This window comes from Copadichromis virginalis, linkage group LG8, assembly GCF_057382275.1.
Source record: "Copadichromis virginalis isolate Kocher_CV1m ecotype Utaka linkage group LG8, C_Virginalis_male_GT1.1, whole genome shotgun sequence".
Taxonomy (NCBI): domain Eukaryota; kingdom Metazoa; phylum Chordata; class Actinopteri; order Cichliformes; family Cichlidae; genus Copadichromis; species Copadichromis virginalis.
This window is the reverse complement of record NC_140625.1, coordinates 16429860-16454259: the sequence shown is the minus strand read 5'-3', so window position 1 is coordinate 16454259 and position 24400 is coordinate 16429860. Positions and strand designations below refer to the sequence as shown.

The following is a 24400-nucleotide window of genomic DNA, read 5'->3' as shown; positions in this document are numbered from 1 at the left end:
TGATTTTGTCGCTATTTTATCCAACAACTTTTGGTTTTACTACTCACAGGGTGTCACATTTATTGGAATCAAGGATTGAAGTAGATTCAAAGGTAGACTACAGTTCTTCTGCTTACTATGTTGGTTTGTACCTTTACCCTGAAAGTGTGGCACCCACCCCTGATTTGGGATCATAGATTTATATTGAGAAATGGGATGATGGATAAAGTTCCCACTGATAATGCTTCACCATATGCATAATACAGTCAGTCGGTGCTCCACAGTCACCCCGCAGTCCTTTCACCCGCGCTCCCACTTAAACCAAGAGACACAGTGTGGTACGAAAGATAGTGGATTTTATTTGTACTTCTTTATTTGTTACAGTGGAGACACAGACACAGTCACAGCAGCAGGAGTGGAAACAGCAGTGAGGGTGAGGTGGGGGGAAAGAAAAATCAAAAACAAAGCTGTTTTGCTTTTGTTTAGCTTTTTTATGCCCAACCACCGTCTTTCACCATCTCTTTCTCTATTTACAAGACTTTTAAAATCGTGCTTTCCTCTTATTACTGTAACCTTTCCTTTCGTACCTGTGTTTAAAGAGTGACAAAATAAAAGAGAGGGGTAGGCAAACTATTATAGCGCAGTACTCCCACTCTTTTACTGTGCACTCCTGGCCAGTACAAACAGAAGGAGGGATCCATTAAACACTCTGTGCCCGGTTGAGACTAACAGACCGCCAGGGCCAGACTGCTCGCCTGTTTCAAGCAAGTGACTGTGTATGCACCACAGCACCCAAGAGACATTTTGACCAACCACACTGAACTGCATATGCATATATATGTAGGTATGATGCATGCACTGTTGGCCTCAGCGCAGGAGGACAGAATGAGTCATGGGCGAGGAGGGGAGGGAAAAGATGGAGGAAGAAGAGGCAGGGACAGAGATAGAGAGAGCGTTTCGGTGTCACAAGATTATTTTTTATTGAAAATAATCCCATGTTCCCCTGTTGGTACTCACACACAAACACCCCCACAGCCTCCCGTCCTCTCACTGAACATCTCGATAGAGGAGACAAGTCTTTTCGTAAGAAGAAAGAGCCGACCCGGGCGCGAGTGTGTGCGAGGAGGATGAGGAGATTGGTGGAGAGGAGGAAGAATTAAGGGTCTGGACAAGTGTGGGTTTCAACAGAGGTAAGAGATGTCGAGGATTTATTCCTCCTTCTCCTCTCCGTGTGTGATGACGTAGCAGATGTTCTTGTAGTCAACGTTGCCAGCCACATCAGGGGGGAAGGCAGCCCAGAGGTTCTTCATCTGCAGATGAAGAGGAAATGAAGAAATGCGTTACAGCCTGGCAAAAAACAAGGGCCAAATCGCGCTGCAAGTCCGATGAGCTCACCTCCTCAGCGGTGAACCTGTCGCACTGGGTGGTCAAGAGCTCCTCGAGGCTGGAGAGGGAAAACGCAGGAAATTTAAGATTAAGATGAAAGATTACAGCAGGAAGAGATGGAAGATAAACGCAAATAAGCTTACAATTCCTTCTTGATGCTGCCAGTGGCCTCGGGGTCCAGGACCTTGAAAGCGCTCACGATGACGTCCTCAGGATCAGCACCTATGAAAACAAAGACATAGAAAAAAATAATAATTCAGAATTATGTTAATCACATAACATTAAGTGTTTAGATAAATAACAACCATCACCTTACAGCACCAAGTATTTCATGAAATAGAATACAAAGGACAACTGATATGTGCCAACACACCCTTCAGCTTCTCGCCGAACATTGTCAGGAACACGGTGAAGTTGATGGGGCCGCTGGCCTCCTTCACCATGGCCTCCAGCTCCTCATTCTTCACATTCAGCTGACCCATGCTGGCCAGCACGTCCCTGAGGTCGTCCTTGCTGATGATGCCATCTCTGTTCTGGTCGATGATTGTGAAAGCCTGGCACAGACCGGGAGATTAGTCAGAGTTCAGCCAAACTTCAGCTAAAATAACACTTAATTAAAACCAGTGAAAACTGAGATTCTCACATTTCTCACAAGTCCTTGTTATCCAGCTTGTTTTTCATGATTATTTGTGCGAGGCACTCTGCCAATGTAAATGTGTAACTGTGGAGCAGTTAGCTCCTTCTCCTTCCACATAGGAGGGCGTATCACCCAATGAAACCAAAGATGGCATTGCAAACCTTTTGGGACTTGGCAGCTGGTCAGCCACTTGTCTTTCTAAGGTGTTAAAATGGCTTGGGAATGTGAGACAAGCCCTTTGCGACATTTAAGGAGAAGGTATTGATTGCAGCTGTCATCCTTTTGCCTTGTGACTAAATCTTATGACCATGTTACCAATGTTCTCTCTGCTTCTGAGGCCTCTTAAGGTCCTGCCAAGCTACTGTTGACATTGTATTGTCTTTCATTTAGATCTGTTACTGAAGAAAACCCCTACAAATGAATCCTGATTTCTATAATCTACTGATAACGACACTATTTACCTTGTTGATCACAGTGCTAAAACCCCCCAAATTCCTTCAGTTTCAACCCTGAGCTCCCCTTCCCCTGTGCACCAGCTGTTGGGCCACATTCCAGTGGAGTCACGGAGCAAGTGTCTCCGAGGAGAATTCCTAAGCTAGCATAGAGCAGAGGTAACTGCTGTCAACAGGAGAGCTGAAATTTACTGTCCTGCCGTGCTGATGAAGGCATTTTTTGCTGTGACGAGATCTATATCTTCTGACAGCTCTCTCACGTTACATTCAAGGTCACATGATAGAGTGCTCGGTTACATCACCACCTTAGAAGGTACTGATAGAAAGCTTGAGGTGTGATGAGGAAAAGGTTACCTCCTTGTACTCCTGGATCTGGCTCTGCTCGAACATGGAGAACACGTTGGAGGATCCACCCTCACCCTGCTGCTGCCTCCTCTTGGCTTTCTTGGGTGCCTGTGATATGATGTGAGGTGTAAGAAAAGCCATACATACATGACATGAACTAAAGAAGCAGATCCTGGTTAACTCTCAAAATCATCATATGAAGAAAAATAAATCAATCAAATTTCTTCCTGATAAATTAAGCTTGGATTGGCAGTTTTGCCAGTTGAATCTATCTTTGGGGTAATGACTGAATTTTTCCCCCTCTTAAAAAAAATTATAAACTTTGAAACAATCACCCAATTTAGAATCTATGTAATGTGTTGAGGACTACAATAATAAGGAATAGGTCCTCCCGAACTTTAGCTCAAGTCAGCAGATAACACTGACACTGGCACTCCTTCAAGTTCACTTCCTGGGATGTTGGTAGTCCAGATAGCAAATATCTTAATGATACGCCCATCTCATCATTTTAATGTAGACAACATCCTAAAGACTTTTTTTAAACCCTATGAAGTGGCCACACTCACCATCTCTCAAGTTTGTGAGGTTGTTGTTGGTCAAGAAGAGAAGCCTACACCAAGCCGATGTGACTGACATGTAGGTATTGAATGCCTGGGGTCTTATATACTAGCCCATAGGGGGCTAACTTTAGCCACACCATCAGGTTTGGCAGGAAAATAGAGCTGGGGTATAGTAAGAAAAAGAGGGAGGAGCGAGGAGGTGGCTGGGGGGATCGGTTTACTGATGATCCAAAATAGGCCGCAGAAGTCTTGGAATGAGATTAATTCAATGCCAACAGTGACTTTGGTGTCATGTGCGGACTAATATGGACAGACGGGACACGGTAAAGGACAACTGAAACGTCCCCATTTTACTTACTGAGTCTTTGTCGTGGCTATTTCTGTCAACTTTATATATCTATTGTGAGACTTCAAAGCCCAGTGCGTGATGGCAAAGTGTCGCTGCTTTACTGCTTTAATACAGACACAGATGGGACAGTTACCCCGCAATCAGCACGGCCCGCTGCCTTCTATTAATTAATACTCCAGTGCTGCTCAATATCTCAGCTAACATTTCCTGAAGTCATCACCTGTCTAATGATAGGTTTGATCTGAGGTTGGTGGCCATGGCCAGATCATTAGTGGCCATCAGGGTGTATAAACAGTTGTGAAACCTGAAAACAGTTGGCTGACGGACATTGGTCCAGGTCCAGCAATGACACACGACCACTGGGTCTCTGGAAAAAGTGACCGTGCATCAGTGAGAAATCCAAACAGTCCTTTTAATACTGCCTCAAGTAGCTGGAAATGCTCAGTGGAAAGAATAACATTGAAAGTGTGACTGGGAGCGGAACAAAATAGATCACAGAGGCCACCTTTACAGGGACTAAAGACAAAACAGGTGCTCACACCCAGGATAGTGAATCATTTTCTGTTTTACTGATTCAAGTGTAAGAAAGAAAAAAAAGAAACAGGCAAAATGATGATTGGACTAAATGACCAGCTTTACCGCCACGGGTGCACTAATTTGGGTTCCTCCTCGAGGTTCCCAGTATAGTTGCTTTAGGATAGGAGGACAGTGACCCACCCACTAAACCCCATATATGAGTATCATTGGCTGGCCATCAATCACACAACTGTACAGCTTAGGTATGTATGTATTGGTATCCCACGCTGGTGTGAAGCGATCCAGAGTCTTAGCTGGCTCGTGGACGTAGCGTTTCACGTGGCAAAATATGACCTAAATTATCTGCAATGTTTTGTAATGATGGAAAACGAAGCGCCCGATTGGCAAGGAGGAGGCAAAAAATGTGTTGTATGTGAAGCCGATAAGCAGCCAGCTCAGCTGTAGGCTCGAAGGTTGAAAAAAGAAGCGATGCAGACACAGAAGGAGAAAGACCGAGCAAAGACCACGAAGACAAGACAGCTGTACAGACTGAAATAGCCCTGCTGCCCTCCTGCCATTCTGTTTCTCAGCCATTTCGACCCCCTTCTAAAATTTAGCGGACTTCACCCTTCTTGGCCTGTGTTGCCCCCCAGCCAACTGTCAGTCCTTTTTTACCCTGTCACAGGTAAAATTGTTTAAATCTGTGAGGCAAAATGGACTCATTAGGTCATCAATAATAATAGAGCCCAAAGGGAAATGTTTCCTCGATCGGACAATTCCTGATTTAAAATGGAAATGTGGCCAACTTTCAGCTACAGATTAACTCAGGCCTTTTTAATGGCTGGCAGATTTATTTCTTATAAACACGCCAGGTATTATCAGCTCTGAAGTAATGAAGCTGTTATTAATAAGCAAATTTTATATCACCGTTTCACAGTTTCTTTCATTCTCTGTCCTCGGTGAAATTTGTTCGGGCATGTTAAGACAGACGTGTCAAACATAAGGCCTGCCAAAGACTCAAATCCAGCCCACTGGAAAGCTTTGTGCGAAGGAAAAACTCTGTTTTTACAATGTGTTCACAGTAAAAAAAAAATCAACAAAAGAAATTTACATTTTCTGTGAATTAACAGAAAATTTCAGTCTAGTTTTAAGCTACCAGGATCCTTTCTGTAATTGAACACATTTATTTCTTACAGTTTAATCCCAAAGAGTCGTGCGGACACATTTCTTTCATTTGCCACAGCAGCATTTCTTTAGTAAATGTGTAGTTAAACATTAAAGGACAGAAAGAACAGTTTTACTGATCCAGCCTCCTTAAAATCAAAATGTGGTGTATGTGGCCCACAGTGTAACACAGGCTTGACATCCATGTCTTAAGAGGAAGGTTTTCACCTGAACTGGTTAGCCATAGTATGTCCAGTATAGAGACAGTAGACTAGCTGGAGCAGATGGAGGTCATATTTCAGGTGTGTGACTTTATAAAAATGCCAACTTAGGAAATAACATCATTGCAGTGACAAACAAAGGTTAATAAAACAGATGATCATAGATCATTTATTGACTAATCTATGAAAAAGTAAAAAAGAAACAGCATGTTTCTGGAAGAAAACAAATATAACTATGTCAACTATATATTACCGACACATTTCTAATCCAGTGCACGTATGCATGATAAAGCTTCTCTATAAGTTAAGGGTTAGAAACAAAGCCAACTTTTATCATTCAAAATCTATCAAGTTTTCTTCCTGAACATTCGCACCGCCGTGTCCTTTCTTTGACCACATGACAATCAGTTCCTTTACTTCCTTTCCATAATCTTCATGCAGCTGGTTAAAGTCGTACTCCCCAATCGTCTGAAATGGATCAAACATAGGCACCGCGTTGGCATTCTTCTTCGATCGCAGTTTGGGTGATTTCTTACTGGCCGTCTTGGATGAAATGGTAAGAGCTTGTAGGTTTGGACAGGAATTCGGGCTGGGTGCTGTTCCCAGCGCAGATGAGGTGCAGGTGTTTGAGGTCACAAAGACGGCAGCAGGCTGGATGGCGCTGAAATTTGGCATGACAAAAGGTTTGCTTGGTTTACTGGAGAGTGCACCAACTGCATCTGAAGAAAAAAAAACAGTGAAATATAGAAATTAAGGAGCTGAATGCACATGAAGAGAAAGACAAAATCTGCTCATGCTGCATGTGTACGGCAGAGCTCCATCCACTTGCTCAATGACGCTTTAATCTAACCTTTAACTCTACAATCAGTGGGTGATCTATTCCGGCTGTGGGCTCTGGAATACTGAGAATCTCTTACTGATCACTACATGCTCAGAAAATGTACACAAATAAAGAACTGTGTCGTACATGCTAAGCAAACAGGTGCTAATCCAAGTTTTTTCTGTCAGTTTTTCTACATGATAAAAGAAATGCTGCTTTAGGCTCAAACTGTAAGAAATAAATATGTAAAATTAGCTCTGACTGTGTTGTAATTATAAAATGGAAATTTGGGGGAAATAACAGAATGTCTTTTTTTTCTTTTTACTGTGAACCTGCTGTAAAAACCATTAATGTCTATAGCATACAATAAAAAAACCAAAAAAACAACAACCAAGAAATCCATGTTGTTTCATTGTTTATCTGTTTCTTTATTGACAGTAGTGTTACAGGAATGACCGTGGGGGAGGTATTTATCACTTGGAAAAGCTGTAATCTTTAAAATAAAAAAAAATACAGTTAAAAGTTTAACATTTAAAGTTGTCCTTCACATTTTCCAAAGCTCTATAGTGGGCCAGGTAGGAGTCTTTGGCTGGCCGATTCTGGCCCCTGAGCCTTATGTTTGTTTAACACCCCTGAACTAAAGCTTTAGTTTTTTGTTTTTGTAAAACCTCTTTAATTGATCTTTGTGTCTAGTTTTAGTTTAGTTTTTATTAGTTTCAGTTTTAGTTTTAGTCTTTTTTTGATTATAGCTGTAAGAAGGGCGCGTGTCAGAGGTGGTGGTTGACTCAAAGTGTGTCACAGAATTCTATCACACAGAAACTCTGGATATTTCCTCTATATTTTCATTTTTATTCACAAAATCATTTCAGTTACTTATACTTCTTTTCAAAGATCTAGTTTTTATTTTAGTCCTGTACCTCTCTCTCTCTCTCACACACACACACACACACACACACACACACACACACAAATGTATTTTGCCCGAGGATTCTTCAGTGTACAGACTAAAGGAGCTGGAGATCGAACCATCAACCTCCCAGTTGGACGCCCGCTCTAGCACCAAACATAAATCTAGTAGGCTTTCTGTTTTACGAGAGCTTTATGCTCACACCTCATGGTCAGGACATCAGGTCCATAAACGGATTCAATGACTGATATTAACTTAATTACCACTTAAGTCAATTACTACTTAACAGGTGAAACTAACCGTCATTTTAGCCAGTTTTTAAGCAAAACGCCCCCAAATCTGTGAGAGCATTTCAACTTTGTTTTAATGAGACGTGTCTGTATATGACATGAGATCGATTTTGTGGTGGCTATGAGAAATTTATGACCGATCTTTAGAACAAAAGCAGAACGATCAATAACAAATATTAACAATAAAAACTTGGTTGAAATGAACTGTGCTCTCATTACTACTCTGTTAATAGATAAAACATCAGTAGTGATCATAATGATGCGACTGATGCTGCGAGATCATAATATGTGCGTGTACGTGTGTGTGTGCGCGTGCGTGCGTGTGTACAGTATGTACCACAGTGTACCAGGTGTCTGATGTAGACAGTGATGCAACGCCTCTCGCAGCTGCCCTCCAGAACAAAGGCTGCTCTCTTTAGCCCCCCCTCTCCCCAGCAAAGATAAACCCGCTCCATCTTTCTGCCCTCACCTCTGTACTTCGACTCCATGTCCACTACAAGCAGGGCCAGGTAGCTGTGGCTGGCTGACAGCAGGGCTTTGATCCAGCTCTCCTGACTGGCCTGGTTCTCCGCGGCAAACTTGTACGTCCGCAGCCCCGGCTCGCTCCACACCAGCGAGAAGGCGAAGTTCTCCTCGGACTCGCACAGCTGGACGGTGCAGCCCTCCAGAACAATCACTCCGACCAGATCCCGGTCGGTCTGCCGGTCTTTGTAGAAGAGGAGGTTCCCCTTCAGCACGAACCAGCGCTTCTGATAGGAAGTCTTGATCTCACCCTGTGTGTGTGTGTGTGACAGTTGTGTTTTACTGACTGCTGTACAAACGCCTTGTGTACTCAATTTCTTACATAACTGATTTGAGGAAACAGGCAACCCAGTGGGAGGTGAAATGTCACAGAGATTTTGAAAGCTGAACTTAAAAACAGTTTAAAAAAAATCCCCTCTGAGTTTATTTACTTTAGATAACCTCACTACCCTTTCTGTTTGTTTTTCAAAACAATACATTAATCAGGTTCCCTGTAAACCTGAGCCAGGGCGTCTTACCTTCTTGTACAGGTACCCTTCCTTATCCACAGGTGAGTTGCAAGATTCAAAATAGGTGAGGACTTTTTCATCAATCTTCATTTCAACATCTCAGTGTGCCCGGAGCAAAATCTGCCACGCACACACCACAGATCGAAAGAAAGAAAAAGAAAGACTTTATGTACTTCCTCATGTTATTGCTGTGACTATTTATAATTATGGAGAAGTTATGTTAACAATATTTTAATGACCCATTGTCGCCCAGCGGCCAAATAAGCGCCCTTTTTCCGCGTTTTAAACAAGGAAATGCATTCATATCTCGGCGTTCATATTCAACAATAAGAATGACTGCTTTCTTTTCTACAACAGAAACTTAAATACAGTCGTGTTTCGCTCGTATTCAGCCGAAAACACGGCGATCGCCATGAATAAGACGAGTTTTTTTTTAAGTAAGGCGTTTACGCGCGCCTGTAGTAACACAAACTTACTCAACACCAGTCTCCGTTGGCAATACGCCTAAAAGTTGAGAAACGGAGAGGCCGATGAGTTTCTCATATCCACATGGTTCTTGTTTACTCACCTCTGTGAAATGGGAAAATGAAGCCGTTCCTCTGTGAGCGTCTGAGTCAATCAATCGCTTCCTGGTAAGGTGAGCGCAGCTACACGTAAACACTTTAAATAAATGGGCTGGTCCCCGGGTTTTATCACTTAGGCTAGAAACCCTGTCAGTTTACCCAAATCAGTTGTAAATGTGTCATACTTGTAAAATCGGCTCCTTTGATGCAGCTAAAAGCAATTCAAATGCTGAAGTTTGGCACTGCTGTTGTGTAATTCAGCGGTTTCGTCTTGCAGAGGGGCCCTCTTACAAAACCTGCATTGCTTCACGCTGTTTTTATTTAAAAGTACTTTAAAATTTCATACGAATGAGGATCAAAAATTGACCTTCTTGATTAATGAAAATGGTCTTCTTGATTGGTGAAAACCTGATAACATAAATGCACACAATGAACGATAAACAAAATTATAGTGTTGTGCAAAAGTCTCGAGCCACCCCTGATCCACAGTCAAAGCTCTTTTGTGGATGTTGGATGTTACATTCTCTGTGAAGGTGACCCCACACTGCTCCAGTAATAATGAGGTCCAGGCTCCGGGGAGGCCAATCCACTGTGTTTTTTCCATCCAGGTGCTTCTACTGTGTTGGCAGTGTGCTTGGATCATTGTCATGCTTAAAAGTGAAGCTGTTATCAAGCTGATATTTCCCACGTGGAATTTTATGGTGGATCAAATCTGATGGTAGTTTTCTGCTTCCATAATTCCATCATATGATTGTTGGGGGTTTCTCCATATTATTGTAGGGCCTTTACCTTACATTATAATGCAGCTTGAGGTAGCTGTTGTTGTGATTTGTGGAAATGCAGCTCCAGACATGACAGAGCCGCCACCGTGTTTCAGTGACTGTAAAGACTCACTGTTGTGTCTCCCTCCTGACCTTTAGCATTTTAATTCATCACTCCATAAATCCTCTTATGTAAGGAAAGCATTTTCAGATATTGTTTATCTTCTGTGGATAGTTTTGTAAGTCTGCTACTTCCTAATTTCTCCTCCACTTGTCCAGTTTAAGGACACACTGCACACCACACTGTTATGTCAGGGTTTTGGCTAATAGCTCTTTGGGAATGAGCCGGCTGGTACAAAAATGCAATTTTATGCCTGTTAAACTTTTATCTTTGGTAATATTTTATGCCGTTAAAATATGACGTTTTTAGGCCACTAATAACTACAGACACAATTAAAAACGGATTTTTTGCTAAGTTGTCTGTTATGTGTGGTTCACCCCTTGAATTATGCACATTTTTACGCTTTATAGGTCAGTGTTAAGTGGCTTAACAAACAAAGGAAAACATTTCCTGTGAAAATGTCCAAATACAAAGACTGGACTGGAGTGAAAAAGCAGCGAATGTCCAAATAGAAACCTCCAGAAAGCCTGGAGAACTCTTACTCAAGACCATTTAAAAAATGACAAAAAGTCTGACTGCTTGGAAGCAAAACATAAAGAAACGAGAGGTGGTTCAAGACTTTTTTGCAGTACTGTTAACATAATGCATATTCTCTCGTGGCATTTGAATCTCACTTGTGCCAGCACCTGTGGTTTCTCAAACGCTTCTGAGTGAACCGCCGCTTCAGAAAACAATGTTGATGTGCAGATTGCTTTAGGTTATGTGGTCACTGTTGTTTTTAGCAGAAAAACCCTGCTGACACATGCTGTGCAAAAACTCAAGTGGGTGCAAATGTGATAATTACTTACACAATACACTTGTGGCTGCTGACCAGTCTGCTGAAGAACAGTTTGCTTAAAATGTCACTCACTGAGCCATCGGTAATGGTAATAAATTAGTTTATTGCCTTTGCTTCACAAACCAAGTTTAACTTGCAATACATATGTCCAACCATCAGAAAGCCTTTAATCAGTCTGGAAAGTCGGGTAGCTTTAATGACAATCATGCAATTCAGATTTTTAAAAGGTTTCTCTGACATTTACCGAAATGACGACACATTCTGCAGGTGACCGAAAGAGGTCAACTCGTCGAGTTAACCTCCTTTTCAAACCAACGTTTCACAGGAAACTGTTATAATGGAGTCAGACCTAGAAGACACATCAATATAGCATTTGTAATGCTGGTACCATAGGAGACAAAGAGGCTCCTGCACACCATCTAACTTGCAAGAACATATTTATTTCCTTTTTGTATAGCCAAAACTCTGTGTTTTAAACACTTTGCTGCTTCATTTCTTATTTAGATTATTTCTTACACGTTTCCATGGGTTACAGGCTGCAAAACCCTAAGATCCACTGAAGCAGTGCAGCATGAGCTAATGAATCACTTACTAATAAGTTACAAATTAATTTTCATTGTGAGTACCATTAGAGTTCCTCTCTCTTTGTGGGTACAGGCTGTCAGCTGATAGAGTAACTGTTTTTTGTGATTTTAACATGACCTATGAAGCGGTTATTTCAACACCTGGCCGGTATAAAGGCAATATGAAAGGTAGAATTTAAGCTAAACAGCATCATCAGCCTCGATCCACCTTGGTGGTTTTTAAACTTCTGAATTACATTTTTTTTTTAAAATCAAACTATGTTAAATTTCACTTAAATAAAGGTGAATTTCATCAGTGCAAAAGCATCAGCAAAGTAAATTTACCTGAGTTTTATATCATATATTTCACCTGGTTACCCATCTCCACCACTGCTTCACCTAATTTAAGTGGCCACGAATACCACAGCCTGCTCTACAGCAGCACAACACAGCACAGTACTGTACACTGGATGTAAACACTGCTAACATAGCAGTTTAGCCTGCACTGAACTGTGTAGTATTTTCATACCATTTACATAACACAAAATGATTCCAATTCAAGTTTCACAACTTGAAATAACCGTTCAGCTACAGCAAAACATCCTGCACAGATCTAGCTTCTGATAAAAAAACCAAAAACAGAACAAGAACCATTAACGTAACAATACATGTAAAACTTTACATTTCTAGCTTGTCAACTGTCGCTCTCTGAGTTTATAGCTTTTGAAAATAACCTCGTCATCCTCTTATTATTTTTCTCCATCTCTGAGTGATCTTATTACAGATTCACTTTTCTCTCTCTGAAAAATAGCAGCTGTATCTTTAGCTTGCATAGCCAAGCTGCACAGACAGTTTGTGTGTTTATTGCTGAGTTCTTTGAAATTACCTGCCACTTTAAACACAGTTACTCCATTTATGCTACAGTACTCTTCCTAAGTAAGTATCTCCATGGCATCAGCTGGAAGGACGCCAGACTGCAGCACATTCATTACTCATTAACCGAAGATGTGGGAATGAAACTTTAACCCCTGCATGTTTCCATGGCACAGAAGCACAATCACAAGCATTTCATCATCTTCTTCATAACTTCTGCAATTCTTTGTGGCATGCAGGATATCAGCTTTTGAGATCTGCATGATCAGAGCTCTCAAGCCGATCAAAGCTTTTGGGCTTCTGCTTGTCCACTCATGGACAAGTCTCAGTTGTTGTGTCCTTGGGCAAGACACTTCACCTACCGCCTACTGGTGATGGCCAGAGGGGCCGATGGTGCGATATGGCAGCCTCGCTTCTGTCAGTCTCCTCCAGGGCAGCTGTGGCTACAACTGTAGCTGCCTCCACCAGTGTGTGAATGTCAGACTGAATGAATAGAGGAACTGTAAAGCGCTTTGAGGGTCTCGAAAAGCGCTATATAAATGCAATCCATTATCATTATTATTATTATTTCTTTGACTATCCTACAAATGTCCTCCAAGCCCAACTTCTTCCCGTGATCCAAGAGCAATCTGGTGGCAATTTTCCAGCATGATGGAGCAAAGTCCATCAATAACAATCCCCTATGAGCAAGCACTTGGTGAGAGGAAAGACTTCCTTTTAGCAGGAAGAAACTGCCGGCAGAACCAGGTTCAGGGAGGGGTCATCTATTTGAATCTTATAAAATGCTTATTATTGTTCTTCATAATATCATAGAAACATGTAAAAAAAATGCAAATAATCGAATTTTTTTAAATGAAGCAGCAGTGTTTATGAAACATTTGGGCACAACCCAACTTTTAGAAGTCACATTCCCTCGGAGCTTCACAAGACATACATATAAACACATTTTTAGCATACATAAGTTCGATTAGATTTCACAGGCCATACAAATGTATCGCTGAAGATTTACAGACTCTAGTTTCTTTACAAGCTGTTTCAAATGTAGCTCCAATAAAATCTTAACATCTCTCGATCTAAATGAAAAGCTCACATTTATATATAAACCTGCATGCTTTTGTGCCTTTCTTTTTACATTTCTAGCTTTATTCATTACACAGGGTGTATCAAAAGGAATAATCTGTTGTCAAAGTGCTTTAACTGTTCAGTCGTTCACCTGTAATGACTGAAACACTGTTTCTTTAAAAATACAGCCTTTCCAAATTGGATGACTCTTTTGATACACCCTGTGTAAACCACACTGATGCCCGGTGTTTATTTATATGTCCTGTGTAGCACCTTGAGAATGTAATTAGCTGAAAGGTGACAGAAGCTTCCTGTTTAAGATCCTTCTCTTGAGCACTGACATATATATTCTTGCAAGTTACAACAATGCATGGAAGCCCATCTGCTGCCGTCTGTTATTACAATTTCAACACTCGGTTGAGTTGTGTCACCAAAGTAACACTGCACGGATATGATATACCAGATATATCAGATATAGAGAGTATGCATTTTTTTAAGACTTCCCCTATTTGGTTAAGAGGGTAAAAAACAGACGCCTGGCTTCTCCATGCTTAGCGTGACAAACAAAGGAGCCTTCCAACAGCTCCAGTTAGCAACAATTTAAATACACTGCAACTGTTTCTAAAACTAGGATCACAGGTCAAAAATCAACCTTTAAAAATCTCTAAAAAAGAAACAAAAAACTCTGCTGATTTTATTGATGTGCACTCGACTCAGTGCTGTAATCACTACCGCTGCTCCTGACACGCTTGCTGCAACTGCAGCGTCTCTCCGATGTGGATCCTCTGGTGTCTTTTGAGGTTCTCCCCTCGACTGAAGCTCTTTCCACACTGGCTGCAGTAGTACGGCTTCTCACCCGTGTGGACCCTTTTGTGTTTTTTCAGGTCTCCCGCCTGACTGAAGCGCCTTCCACACTGGACGCAGCCGTACGGCTTCTCTCCTGTGTGGCAGCGCTGGTGGATTCTCAGGTTCCCCACCCTGCTGAACGTCTTTCCACAGACCACGCACAAGTGGAAGCCGTCTCTCCTGAGGTGCTCCATCCTGATCTGTCTGCCGTCCAAACCGGCCCTGGTGTTCTTTGCTAATCCATGCCTCCTGTGTGCCATGTGATTTGAACGAACAAAAACGAGTCCATAAGGCTCGGCGCTAGCTTGCGGCCTGAGGGTCTCGGTAGAGGTGTGACGAGAGGAGTTGCAGCTTAAATCCATGCAGCCGGTGTACTGAGATTGAAGACATGGTTGTTGTGATGACATGCAGTCTGTGGGCTCTGATTCACTTTTGATAGCAGCCATGTTTAACCCAAACAGTGCGCTGGAGTAAGGGTCTGCGCCGGCGTCCCTGGTTTCAGACGGCATACGCTGCCCCTCTAAGTTGTGCGTTGCATCTGCCAGCTGTACTTTGTGGTGGTCTGTGGACATTTGCGCCAACTTGGACTCAGCTTGTGTCTGAATACCGCTGTGGCTCTCTTTTTCTTTAGTCTCCTGCTTCAAGACATAGTTGAGCTGGTTGCTGTTTTGCTCTGCGAGAGCAATAACATCCGAGTCATGCTTCTGAATGATGCGCCGATCCTGCTTTGCTGTTGTGTCGCACTCCTCTGCTGATGGCCCACTTGTAGTCAGGACAGCTGTGAAATTTGCAATCATGAATAAGAGACCTTAAGCAGAACAAAAATGTTACATTATCTGTAATAATAAATTCCTCACAAAAATTATATGTGTTCTCATGGGTGCTTTCTTTTGGTATCTTGTCCTGGAGCTCCTGCAGTCTCCTCTTCAGACTCTCGTTCTCTCTCTGTGTCCTGGCTGTTTTCTCCTGGTACTCTGACACCGTCTCCTTCACCACCTCCAGAACCTCCTGCACGGCTTCGGTCAGGAGTCTGGCCACCCGGGCGTTCAAACGCTCAAGTTTAGACATCCTGAAATGAAACACCACTTATGAGAACACATCTGTTTTTATATATTCATTAAGGAGAAATGTATGATAAGCAATACCGTTGATGCTACCGCTAGGTGATTACACTCATCAACCACCTAGTTAGGTACACCTGCTTAACTGCTCATTGTGGGGAATATTTTTTTGACCTCCTTAATACCAACCAAGCATAATTTAAACACCACAGCCTACCCGGTAATAAAATCTATGCTATGAAGAATTAAGGCAGTTTTGAAGGCAAAAGGGGGTCCAACCCGGTGCAAACAAGGTGTACCTAATAAAGTGTCCAGTGATTGTATATGACAGCACTGATGGGTGCAGTTACCTGTTACTTCAAACAACGAATTAGAGCCACCTGTTCTTTCAGAAACCAGTGATTACCTGTCCTGTTATTAAACCGTCATGCAACGCAATCAAATGATTTCCTACTACACTTCCATTCAGCTACATTCACCTTATTTTGGTCCGAGATTTAAAACATTGTAAACAGGTAAAATGATGGTTACTCATCTTCTAGAACCTGAAATACGTGGCAGTGTTATCTTGTAACTGTTACTAATATCAGTTTTAGATACGAGAATATTTTTAAATCTCCAGGAGTACCTGTAAGCTAGTCCCGAAGTTAGCTTCGTATGTCAATGTTTTCCGTTTAAACATCCCAGAGGTCCAAACACTTGGTCATAAGGCTATCGTGTTAGCAAAAATATACATAAATAAATCAATTTTAATGACAAGTAATTTATCCTATCAAACTTGTAAAGATAATTTATTTAAAAAAAAAAACTGACAACATGTAACAAAGCAGATCCACGAACAGCAAAAACAATCTTTAACATCCGGAAGCAGAACTCTGATCACGTGTGCAGAGGGGTTGTTTTCAAAATAAAAGTCCGAGTGAAACGCTTCTGTCTTCTTCTTATCATACAATAAATTGTGATATTGTGAATTATTTTGTTATATTAGGCCATCCTGAACCCTTAATTGTTTTGTGACATGACAGAGCCAATAAATAAAATATCACATATCTATATCTGAAGTCACAACAAAAGCATGAATACTGTCTCTGCACCTCAAGAATTATTACAAGAAGCCAAAATTAGGACCCTAATTGTAATCTACTCCTAACAGTGGCACATTATAAAGAGATCAAATTATTTTTTGAAGAGAACTGAGTTCATCCTATTGCTGAGGTCCTCCAAAACAGTCTCAGTTTCCCATCTGGGTCTTTGGTAACATTAATAACCCATACCTGCTAAAGAAATATGTTACAACATCACAGAGTAATCAAATTAAATAAGTGACCCTGAACTGAATAAGTAGAAGAGATCCCAATTGGTGGATATATTTTAGAAATGAGCTGTGGCTTCCAGTAGGTGCCTTTAAGTCTGATGATTCAGAACAATACAATTTTGGTTTTGAGACTGATTCAAAAGAAATTGTGCACCCGTCTCAAATATTGCAATGGACCACACAGAAGGACCAAAAGAATTTGATCAGCTAATTATTTTATTTGGAGATCACAATACAGAAACACACTACAGACTCCATGCTTCAAAATCTAGTAATGGAACAAACAAAATCTGACCAACAACAGCAGCTCAGGAAAACACAAGTGCTCCCTAAGAGGCAGTCTATTCTGTGAAGAAGGCACATTAACCTCTTTATATGTTTTTAGCTGACCTCGAAAAACCCACCAGCCTTCACAGATGAGTCTGCTGGTGCTTCTTTAAGTTACTTGAGTGACTGAAGCTTTTCCCGCACTGGCTGCAGGCAAACGGCTTCTCTCCTGTGTGGTAGCGCAGGTGTACTGTGAGGTACCCCGACTGGCTGAAGCGCTTGCCGCACACCGAGCAACAGTACGGCCTCTCCCCTGTGTGCACCCGGTTGTGTTTCTTATAGTCACCTGCATGCCTGAAGGTGCGACCGCAGAGAGAGCAGCTGTAGTGTTTTCGGACGTTTCTCTGCAGTTTCTCTGCTGAGGACGAGCAGCCCACTTCTGTGTTGGTTTGGTTTTCTTCTCCGGCATCGTTTGCACTGATGTGTCTCGCTGGCTCCTGTACGTCACGTTCTGAATCAATGTAGAAAACTGCAGACTCACCTCCGAGTCCTGCAGTGCTCGTTGATGGATCGCAATAAAAATAATTCACAATACGCAAGCCATCGTTATCTGATGCAGGCTCTACTTTCGTTTTCTGGTCATTTTCAGAATGCAGAGGTGCAATGAAGGGTCTTTCGTGGTTTAATAGTGAGGCTGACTGTCCATCATGTGTCTTTGTTTTCAGATTTCCCAGGCTTTCTGTTGCACGGTCAGGGGAAAAGCAGGAAGCACCTAATGACTCAGTGTCTTTATCAACAGGGATGACCACCTCTTCTTTCTCTTTCATGTCTGCTGGGATGGATGCAAACATTTCTGGCACAAATCCTGCAGGAAGACACACATTAAACTACTTTAAAAAAGTTTAAATCCAGCTGTTTCACCACTTGTACTCACAGCTGGATCCTTTGTTTTCTTACCATTGCTCTCCAGGTTAATTCTGTCTTGCAGCTCCTGCAGTCTCCTCTTCAGACTCTGATTCTCTCTCTGGGTTCTGGCAGTTTTCTCCTGATACTCGCACACAGTTTCTTTCACCACATCCAGAACCTCCTGTACTACTTTAGACAGGAGCTTTTCCACTCGAACATTAAGGCGCTCAATTTTGGCCATCTTTAAGGACTAAGAAGACAAAAAATTAAGGAGCATATTTAACAGACTTTTGCAGGATGCAACATGTGTTCTGCACATTTCCACTTAGATAAATGAAAGAAATAATGGCGATTGGATATTTATGCAACAAAGAACAACAACAACAAAAAATAGCAGAATGTATTATTTAAGAGGAAAGCAGAAAAAACGGGAGTGCATTTTTACTACCAGTTATTAACAAGCCGAATGCTCACATACCTTGAGTTTAATGCGATCCCATGAAGCATGCGCAGTCTCAACAGCCGCTCAAACTGCAATCGTGAATTGTTTAAAATATTAACACTCATGCAGGTAATCGTTTCCCTTTAAAATGATTCCTGCAGGTAGATTAAAAATGGCAGCCAGTGCGTCCGCCGAACATCTTTGTGTGAAGCTTTTCCTGCTGTAAACCGGGTCAGGTGTTAAAACGGTTTAATAAACAGCGCGATAGCAATAAAGCGGCAGCGTCCTCTTCATGGGTTTGAAGCGTTCCTGAGGCCCGTTGCTGCCACCTACTGGTAAGGGCTCAAAACATAACACCACAAAGCTGTACTGCGTTTACTAAAATTCAAATATACTGTACCTCAAACATGCACTATGAAAAATGTGTTTCTGTTGACTGTCCTATGGGCTCAAATTGTGGTCATAAATATTTTGTACTTGTAAATCAGAATGCGTATATATATTTGTGCATCTGCAGATAAGAATTTGTGTGTGCGTAAGAAAAAGATTTGTGTGTGTAAAAATATTTACACAAGTTACAAGTTGTTTTTGTTAAGGTCTGGTTACAGATACAAAGCAAAAAATATATATATAAAAAATACGTGTGAAACTGCACTCAAGTTTCAACTTACAAGTACGAGTTTTGACCCGAGTTTTCTTCCTTTCAGCTGATTGGTCAATGTCTTGTCAATCACAAATTTAACTATCCAATCAGAGAACAGATGACTACTCTCAAAGGATAGCCTGTTATATCAAACTGTAATGTGCACAAGTCTAGAGAACAAAGAAACACCAGTCATGTCGTATTTTGAGGTGCTTTATAGTCACAACATGCTCCACAAGTTCAAACTCTGCTAGCTTTGTTTTGTATCTCACGAGGTAAACAACGCAGAGTCACAGTCACAAGTCGTTTCAGCAACTGATTACACTGGCACAAATCAAAAAAAGAAAAGAAAAGTGTTCTAAGGTCTGAGTACACATCAAACCCTTTTCCCCTAAATTCATTTTTTGTTTCAAATGCACATTAAAAGAAGCTGTTACAAAATGGCAAAAAAAATATTTACAAGCTAGTAAACTTATTACATTAATACATTAGGTCTTTGTCACATTACATTTTTCGCACAAAAACTCATGAATGAGATAAAGGCAGTGTTGTGTTCATCGTTCCCCCTCCAGAGCCGTTTCTTCGAACAAGCTGAGCAGGTTCTTTGGTTCCAAGCTGGGTCGAGGAGGTACGACCTCCTCCACTTGGACCCAGTTGCGCCCACGCCGCTGTGAGGACTTGGTGGATGGAGAGTGTAAGCTCTGGAAGGGGTCTGCGTCCAGCTCGGCATGTATGGGACTCACTTTAGGTGTCAGTGTGCGGCAGGAGCCATTAGTGTGGATGCTGGAAGGGGTCTGAGCAAGTTTACATGAGAACCAGCCACTAAGATTTGAGTGAGTGGGTGTGTGGGCAGGACTCTGGTGATAGCGCATTGGCGAGCCCGGGAGAGGCGTGGATGTGCTCTCTACAGACAATCTGGATTTTACCCTGTGACATGAAAACAAAGGAAGATAAAAAAGGAGAGTTAAACAGAACAAATATACTCACTTAAAAATTTTCTTCCATCCTATTGATGCGATAATTCTCTACCTTTGTGAGAAGGTGGGGGACAGTTCTGGGTCTGTGGGATGAAAAAACACTGCATCCTCTTCTGGGGTCCCGGAGTCAGTATGCATGGCACTGAGAGGCAGGGTTAAATCCCTGTCCCAACTGTCTTTAGGAGGAGTGCAGGGAGCTGGATTGTTCCAATGAGGGAGGAAGGGCAAGCGAAAGAAGGAGAGGAATCTACACCCAAAGGAGACTACGATCTATGAAGAAAAGAAAATATAGAAAAATGTATTTGTCAAGGTTGAGGAAAGTAAACTTTAAAGGCTGAAGTTTGGAATTGGCCAGGCTAAATTAACTTCAGGACTGATTCACTGGATTAGAGATTTTCTAACTGATCACCTGAAAAGCTTTGTATTAATCATGTTTTATTTGGTGAAACCATTGTTAGTACGGGGGATCCTCAAGGGTGTGTTCGATCACTATTGTTATTTTCTGTTTAAATGACATGCAGGGAATGTGAAAATGTTAAAATATGCTGATGATTGTCTTTTGTTTTTATAGGAACTCTAACTATTTTGTTCAGGTTCATAGGTTGAAAGAGAGGTTTAAATCTTGTTATTTGTTGATTAATGTCCACAACACGTGTTTCACTTGAATAACACAGACCCGATGGACAGGTTTTCCACTTTATATATATTGATGGCAAGATCAACTTTATGATTAATGCTTTATCCATTTACAAGGAAGCTAATCAGAGATTCATTGTTATCAGGACGTCAAGAGGTTTCGGAGTTAGGCACAACGTTTTGGAAAGAGTTTGTCAGCTTGATTTTACGTTCAGTATCTCAGCCTGGTTTGGTAGCCTGACTGTGGCAAACAGGAACACAATAGCAAAATAAACAGGATTGTCAGAATTTCTGGAAAAATGATTGGTTGACAACAAACTTTATTGGCTAAGCTGTGTCATCAGACCATCTTCAGGAAAGCTCGGTCTATTGTTGCTGACCGTGAACACCCCCATTATTCTGACTTTGAATTAATGTTCTCAGGACAACTTTATAGGATCCCTCTAGCTAAAGGGGTATAAGGGATCATTTGTACCAAATGCAATCAGCATGCTAAATAATAAGATGCTGTGGTGTATTTCTATAGTTGTATTGAATTTATAGATATGCATATCTATGAATGTGGGCCGATATCTCCCAGGATTCATGAACTGATTGGTTGATTTGTGGCTTGGTGAACCGAAAACAGCTGCCCATTATGTGGACAATAAAGTTATTCTATTTTTAATGCTGTGGCATCCTTACAAGGACATTTTACTAAACTGTTAATCAAAATAATCAATCCTAAAAGATTAATATTTAAAGGATTTAGTGATTCTGTTACCTGACACAGGGAGGCCAGTGTCAGCATCGTCTCAGCAGCCATAAGATACATGCGTCTCCTCCACCTGCGTTTCCTAACAGAGGGGAGGGCAAGAAGCTCAGAGACTGTGGGTCTCTCAGACGGCTCTGGGGCCAGCATCATCTGTAGGACTGTCTGAAGCTCCTCTGACAGGCCTGCAATCACACATGGAAGTTTAAAAGAAAAATCATTATATCAGATGAGGAAATTGAGGAGGCCTCCTAGAGCAGATCTCACCGTTGGTAAACTCTGTGGGGAGACAGCCTCGCCTGAGCTGCTGCCACCCCTCGCCACCATTTGGAACCTCGATATTACAAGCAAGCTCCAGTATGGAAACCCCCAAACTAAATAAAAAAGGATGCGATAATATTTAGACACTTATTTCAAATCAGATCAGTCACATCTGTACATAATGAATCACATATGTACCTGAAAACATCTGCAGCAGGTCCATACTCCCCACGCAGCAGCTCGGGGGCCATGTATCTGGGATCACCCTCCTGAACATCGTCCTTTGATTTCTCCCCTGCAGCTCCCATCTGTTTGAGCTCAAGCAGCAGCCCGAAATCGCCCAGCTTCAGACGACCAGAGGCGGTGATGAGGACGTTGGCGGGCTTGAGGTCCAGATGCACGAAGCCATGAGAGTGTAAGTGCTGCAGTGCTGAGAGGAGATCGCACAGGTAGGCCCAAGCAGCAGGCTCGTCTGTTTACAAGCAAAAAACACAAGTCAGCATGAACGAGGATGTAGAAGTTTTATACAAAATCACAGCTGATACAAACTGTTTTTGGGCAGACCTGGGCCAGGAGGCTGGTTCTCAGCGTGATGCAGCAAGCTGGTGCTGCACAGCTCTGTCTGGATGTAGAGTCGGCCGCACTCCTCCCAGGCAGCCACGAAGTTCAAAATATGAGGGTGAGGACACAGGTGCTCGTGATTCCTGGCTTCCCTGACGCTCCGATTCCTCTCACTGTTACCCCTGAAGCGCTGAGCAGAGCGTTTGACTGCGTACTGACGACCATCTCTGTTGCTTTGCACCTGGAGAGAGAAAAGAAAATATCCAGAAATTACAACTTTTGGAAAAATAAACAAACAAATACTTAAAATCCTGAATTTTCCAGTTTCCTTGACGTGAAGAAACAGCAACACCAAATATATTATGTTATTATATAGCCCTCTTTATTTAAATCTGTGTTTTGCTCACCTTGTAAACTTCTCCAAATGATCCCCTCCCCAGCAGGCCCAAGTTAGTAAAGCACTGATTGAAGTAGGACTGCTGTTTGCTGGGATCATACGCAGAATTTGGAGATTTACTGAGGGAATTAGACAGGGGTGTCCAGGGGGATTGATGCTGAGGAAACATTCTGCTCAGCGGGGGGCATCCTTTAGACGGTGGCAGCGGAGGCAAAGAATTTGAGAGACGAGCAGGGGAATAGTAGGATGAGTTTGACGTAGACGACGAGGAAAAAGGCAGCCGGCGCTTTTTGAGAGAGAAGGACTGCTCCGCGTGGGAGAAGTGGGTTGGAAGAGGGAGAGCCACCCTCGGCATTGTAGTTTCCACCGCCACAGACATTGTGTCGACCTTTTCTGTTCTTTACTATAAAGACAGGAAGCTGTAACAGTCAAAAGTAAAAATTGTAAACATAAGCAATACATACAGCTACATATATGTAGATGTGGTGAGAATTTTACATACACTCTCTTTTCATAGTTGAATGATTTAACAGCATACATCTTAAGTGGCTGTAAAAAAGAAGAATTGGGTAAACGAGTTTGGATTTATTTTAGATTTTCTCTAATACACACAAGGTCAAGAGTATATTCCGCCACTTATATTTGGTTAAATGTCCCTGAGCAAGTTGCACCTCGATTAGACCCCTTTGGTACCCATCAACAAGCATCTGGCATAATTGTGGTTGGATATCTGACCACTCGTCTTGACAGAATTCATTTAAATTAGTTGGTTTCCTGGCACAGACTCTGCTTTTAAGCCTAATCAGTACATTTTCTACAGGGTTGATGTCAGAGCTTTGGGAAGGCCATTCCAGGTTAGCCTGCTTTATCCATTCCTAAACCAGTTTTGATATGTAATTGGGATCATTGACAACACAAGTGAACACACAGGATTACAGAAAATCCCAAATAAATTCAAACTTGTGCACCCAGTTTTTTGTTTTTGGTAATTAAAGATGTTTGCTGCACAATCCTTCCACCCTGGAAAAACAACAGTTCAAATAAATCATTAAAAGCTCCAATTCAACATGGTATTCATTCCCACATTGGGTATTTATAAATTTCCTCACCAGAACTGGAAGTTGATTTTTTTCACAACTAGTGCTCAGTTTTAATGGTTTCTTTTCATCTAGTTCTCCACAGAGCAAAGGCAAAAAGGTATTATTTATGAAGACTAAAAAAAACAAACAAACAAAAAAATGGGTCTTTCTAGACTGATCCCCACCCATTTAGCACTACTCCTGGTACATCTGGTTTGACAGGTTGTAGAGCTTTTGTCTGATATCGGTATCGGCACAGTCCTCTCGATCCATTGATACTAAACCCATTTGTAGGAAGACAGGTATTCCTTTTCCCAGCCCAGCCCCTGGCGTCAGGGGGAAAGTAAAGACCCGCTGATAAAACACAACTGATTAATTTTTCCAACATAACTTTTCGCTTTGTTAACGTAACATTACTCGAAGCACAAATACTGTCCATTAGTTTATAGCAATGACAACTGTCACCGCAGCTAAACACCTGTGGCTAACGTTAACCCCGGGCGGAACAAAACAAACATGACAACACAGCCTGATTAGCTGGCTAGCCCGCGAGAAGATAACTTACTCTAACTGACATTTTATATTTAACTATTTAATTAAAGCGGAATTAAAAAACGTTACCTCGCAGACCATAGTCCACTTTTGACGACAGGTTTCAAAACAGCGGTCTTCTATCCAAACCCTGCGCGTACACCCTTCAAGCGTCAACCTACCTCGCGCCAAATTCTGAAACTCTCACGTAGCGCTGCGTAGCTGGTCTCCGTGAATACGGAATGTACGAGTTGCGCATGTACATTGCGCAATATCCGAGAGCAGTGCA

The 24400-nt window shown here is 41.9% G+C and overlaps 5 protein-coding genes across 11 annotated transcripts; all 5 read right to left on the bottom strand.

Annotated features, from left to right (window-relative positions):
- Window positions 1–318: 318 nt before the first annotated feature.
- On the bottom strand, window positions 319–3449 carry mylpfb (myosin light chain, phosphorylatable, fast skeletal muscle b). The gene is made up of 6 exons (XM_085466224.1): window positions 3366–3449; window positions 2809–2907; window positions 1739–1919; window positions 1509–1587; window positions 1375–1423; window positions 319–1289 (listed from the first exon to the last, which is right to left on the bottom strand). Exons 1-6 carry the CDS (start codon window positions 3366–3368, stop codon window positions 1188–1190), a joined length of 513 nt encoding a protein of 170 aa, XP_085322350.1. The 5' UTR covers window positions 3369–3449; the 3' UTR covers window positions 319–1187.
- Window positions 3450–5751: 2302 nt separating this feature from the next.
- Window positions 5752–9306, bottom strand: LOC146703099 (sesquipedalian-1-like). Of its 2 annotated transcripts, none has more exons than XM_085466223.1 (4): window positions 9226–9306; window positions 8667–8777; window positions 8096–8399; window positions 5752–6328 (listed from the first exon to the last, which is right to left on the bottom strand). In XM_085466223.1, the coding sequence occupies exons 2-4, from the start codon at window positions 8745–8747 to the stop codon at window positions 5943–5945; spliced, it is 771 nt and encodes a 256-aa protein (XP_085322349.1). In that variant the 5' UTR covers window positions 8748–8777; window positions 9226–9306; the 3' UTR covers window positions 5752–5942. The 2 variants fall into 2 exon arrangements, with proteins under 2 accessions (XP_085322349.1, XP_085322348.1); XM_085466222.1 differs by having other exon boundaries at window positions 9134–9267.
- Window positions 9307–14099: 4793 nt separating this feature from the next.
- Window positions 14100–16217, bottom strand: LOC146703098 (uncharacterized). Of its 2 annotated transcripts, none has more exons than XM_085466219.1 (3): window positions 15974–16217; window positions 15142–15353; window positions 14100–15062 (listed from the first exon to the last, which is right to left on the bottom strand). In XM_085466219.1, the coding sequence occupies exons 2-3, from the start codon at window positions 15350–15352 to the stop codon at window positions 14167–14169; spliced, it is 1107 nt and encodes a 368-aa protein (XP_085322345.1). In that variant the 5' UTR covers window position 15353; window positions 15974–16217; the 3' UTR covers window positions 14100–14166. The 2 variants fall into 2 exon arrangements, with proteins under 2 accessions (XP_085322345.1, XP_085322346.1); XM_085466220.1 differs by lacking the exon at window positions 15974–16217 and adding an exon at window positions 15696–15860.
- Window positions 16218–16864: 647 nt separating this feature from the next.
- Window positions 16865–18604, bottom strand: LOC146703097 (uncharacterized). Its single transcript, XM_085466221.1, has 3 exons — window positions 18312–18604; window positions 17885–18083; window positions 16865–17792 (listed from the first exon to the last, which is right to left on the bottom strand). The coding sequence occupies exons 2-3, from the start codon at window positions 18072–18074 to the stop codon at window positions 17071–17073; spliced, it is 912 nt and encodes a 303-aa protein (XP_085322347.1). The 5' UTR covers window positions 18075–18083; window positions 18312–18604; the 3' UTR covers window positions 16865–17070.
- Window positions 18605–19115: 511 nt separating this feature from the next.
- Window positions 19116–24353, bottom strand: pkmyt1 (protein kinase, membrane associated tyrosine/threonine 1). Of its 5 annotated transcripts, XM_085466214.1 has the most exons (9): window positions 24202–24268; window positions 23004–23050; window positions 22512–22920; window positions 22108–22345; window positions 21742–22015; window positions 21550–21656; window positions 21295–21467; window positions 19948–20165; window positions 19116–19845 (listed from the first exon to the last, which is right to left on the bottom strand). In XM_085466214.1, exons 3-9 carry the CDS (start codon window positions 22878–22880, stop codon window positions 19473–19475), a joined length of 1752 nt encoding a protein of 583 aa, XP_085322340.1. In that variant the 5' UTR covers window positions 22881–22920; window positions 23004–23050; window positions 24202–24268; the 3' UTR covers window positions 19116–19472. The 5 variants fall into 5 exon arrangements, with proteins under 5 accessions (XP_085322340.1, XP_085322342.1, XP_085322339.1 ...); XM_085466216.1 differs by lacking the exons at window positions 23004–23050; window positions 24202–24268 and adding an exon at window positions 24294–24353; XM_085466213.1 differs by lacking the exon at window positions 23004–23050 and having other exon boundaries at window positions 24202–24266.
- Between the last annotated feature and the right edge of the window lie 47 nt (window positions 24354–24400).

Bases quoted from the DNA above. Each gene is read 5' to 3' on its own strand.
- mylpfb (XM_085466224.1), bottom strand. The intron at 1,588-1,738 runs GTGTGTTGGCAC...TTGTTTTCATAG, and splicing joins GTTCGGCGAGAAGCTGAAGG to GTGCTGATCCTGAGGACGTC. The intron at 1,424-1,508 runs GTAAGCTTATTT...TTCCCTCTCCAG, and splicing joins GGCAGCATCAAGAAGGAATT to CCTCGAGGAGCTCTTGACCA.
- LOC146703097 (XM_085466221.1), bottom strand. From the start codon at position 18,074: ATGGCCAAAATTGAGCGCCTTAATGTTCGAGTGGAAAAGCTCCTGTCT. The intron at 17,793-17,884 runs GTAAGAAAACAA...GTCTTCCTGCAG, and splicing joins AATTAACCTGGAGAGCAATG to GATTTGTGCCAGAAATGTTT.
- pkmyt1 (XM_085466216.1), bottom strand. From the start codon at position 22,880: ATGTCTGTGGCGGTGGAAACTACAATGCCGAGGGTGGCTCTCCCTCTT. The intron at 22,346-22,511 runs GTGAGCAAAACA...TTCTCTCTCCAG, and splicing joins CATTTGGAGAAGTTTACAAG to GTGCAAAGCAACAGAGATGG. The intron at 21,468-21,549 runs GTGAGATCTGCT...GTGTGATTGCAG, and splicing joins CCCCACAGAGTTTACCAACG to GCCTGTCAGAGGAGCTTCAG.
- LOC146703098 (XM_085466219.1), bottom strand. From the start codon at position 15,352: ATGTCTAAACTTGAGCGTTTGAACGCCCGGGTGGCCAGACTCCTGACC. The intron at 15,063-15,141 runs GTGAGGAATTTA...CAAATTTCACAG, and splicing joins TGAGAACACATATAATTTTT to CTGTCCTGACTACAAGTGGG.
- LOC146703099 (XM_085466223.1), bottom strand. From the start codon at position 8,747: ATGAAGATTGATGAAAAAGTCCTCACCTATTTTGAATCTTGCAACTCA. The intron at 8,400-8,666 runs GTAAGACGCCCT...ACACACACACAG, and splicing joins AAGGGTACCTGTACAAGAAG to GGTGAGATCAAGACTTCCTA. The intron at 6,329-8,095 runs GTGAGGGCAGAA...TTTTTTCTTCAG, and splicing joins CATGGAGTCGAAGTACAGAG to ATGCAGTTGGTGCACTCTCC.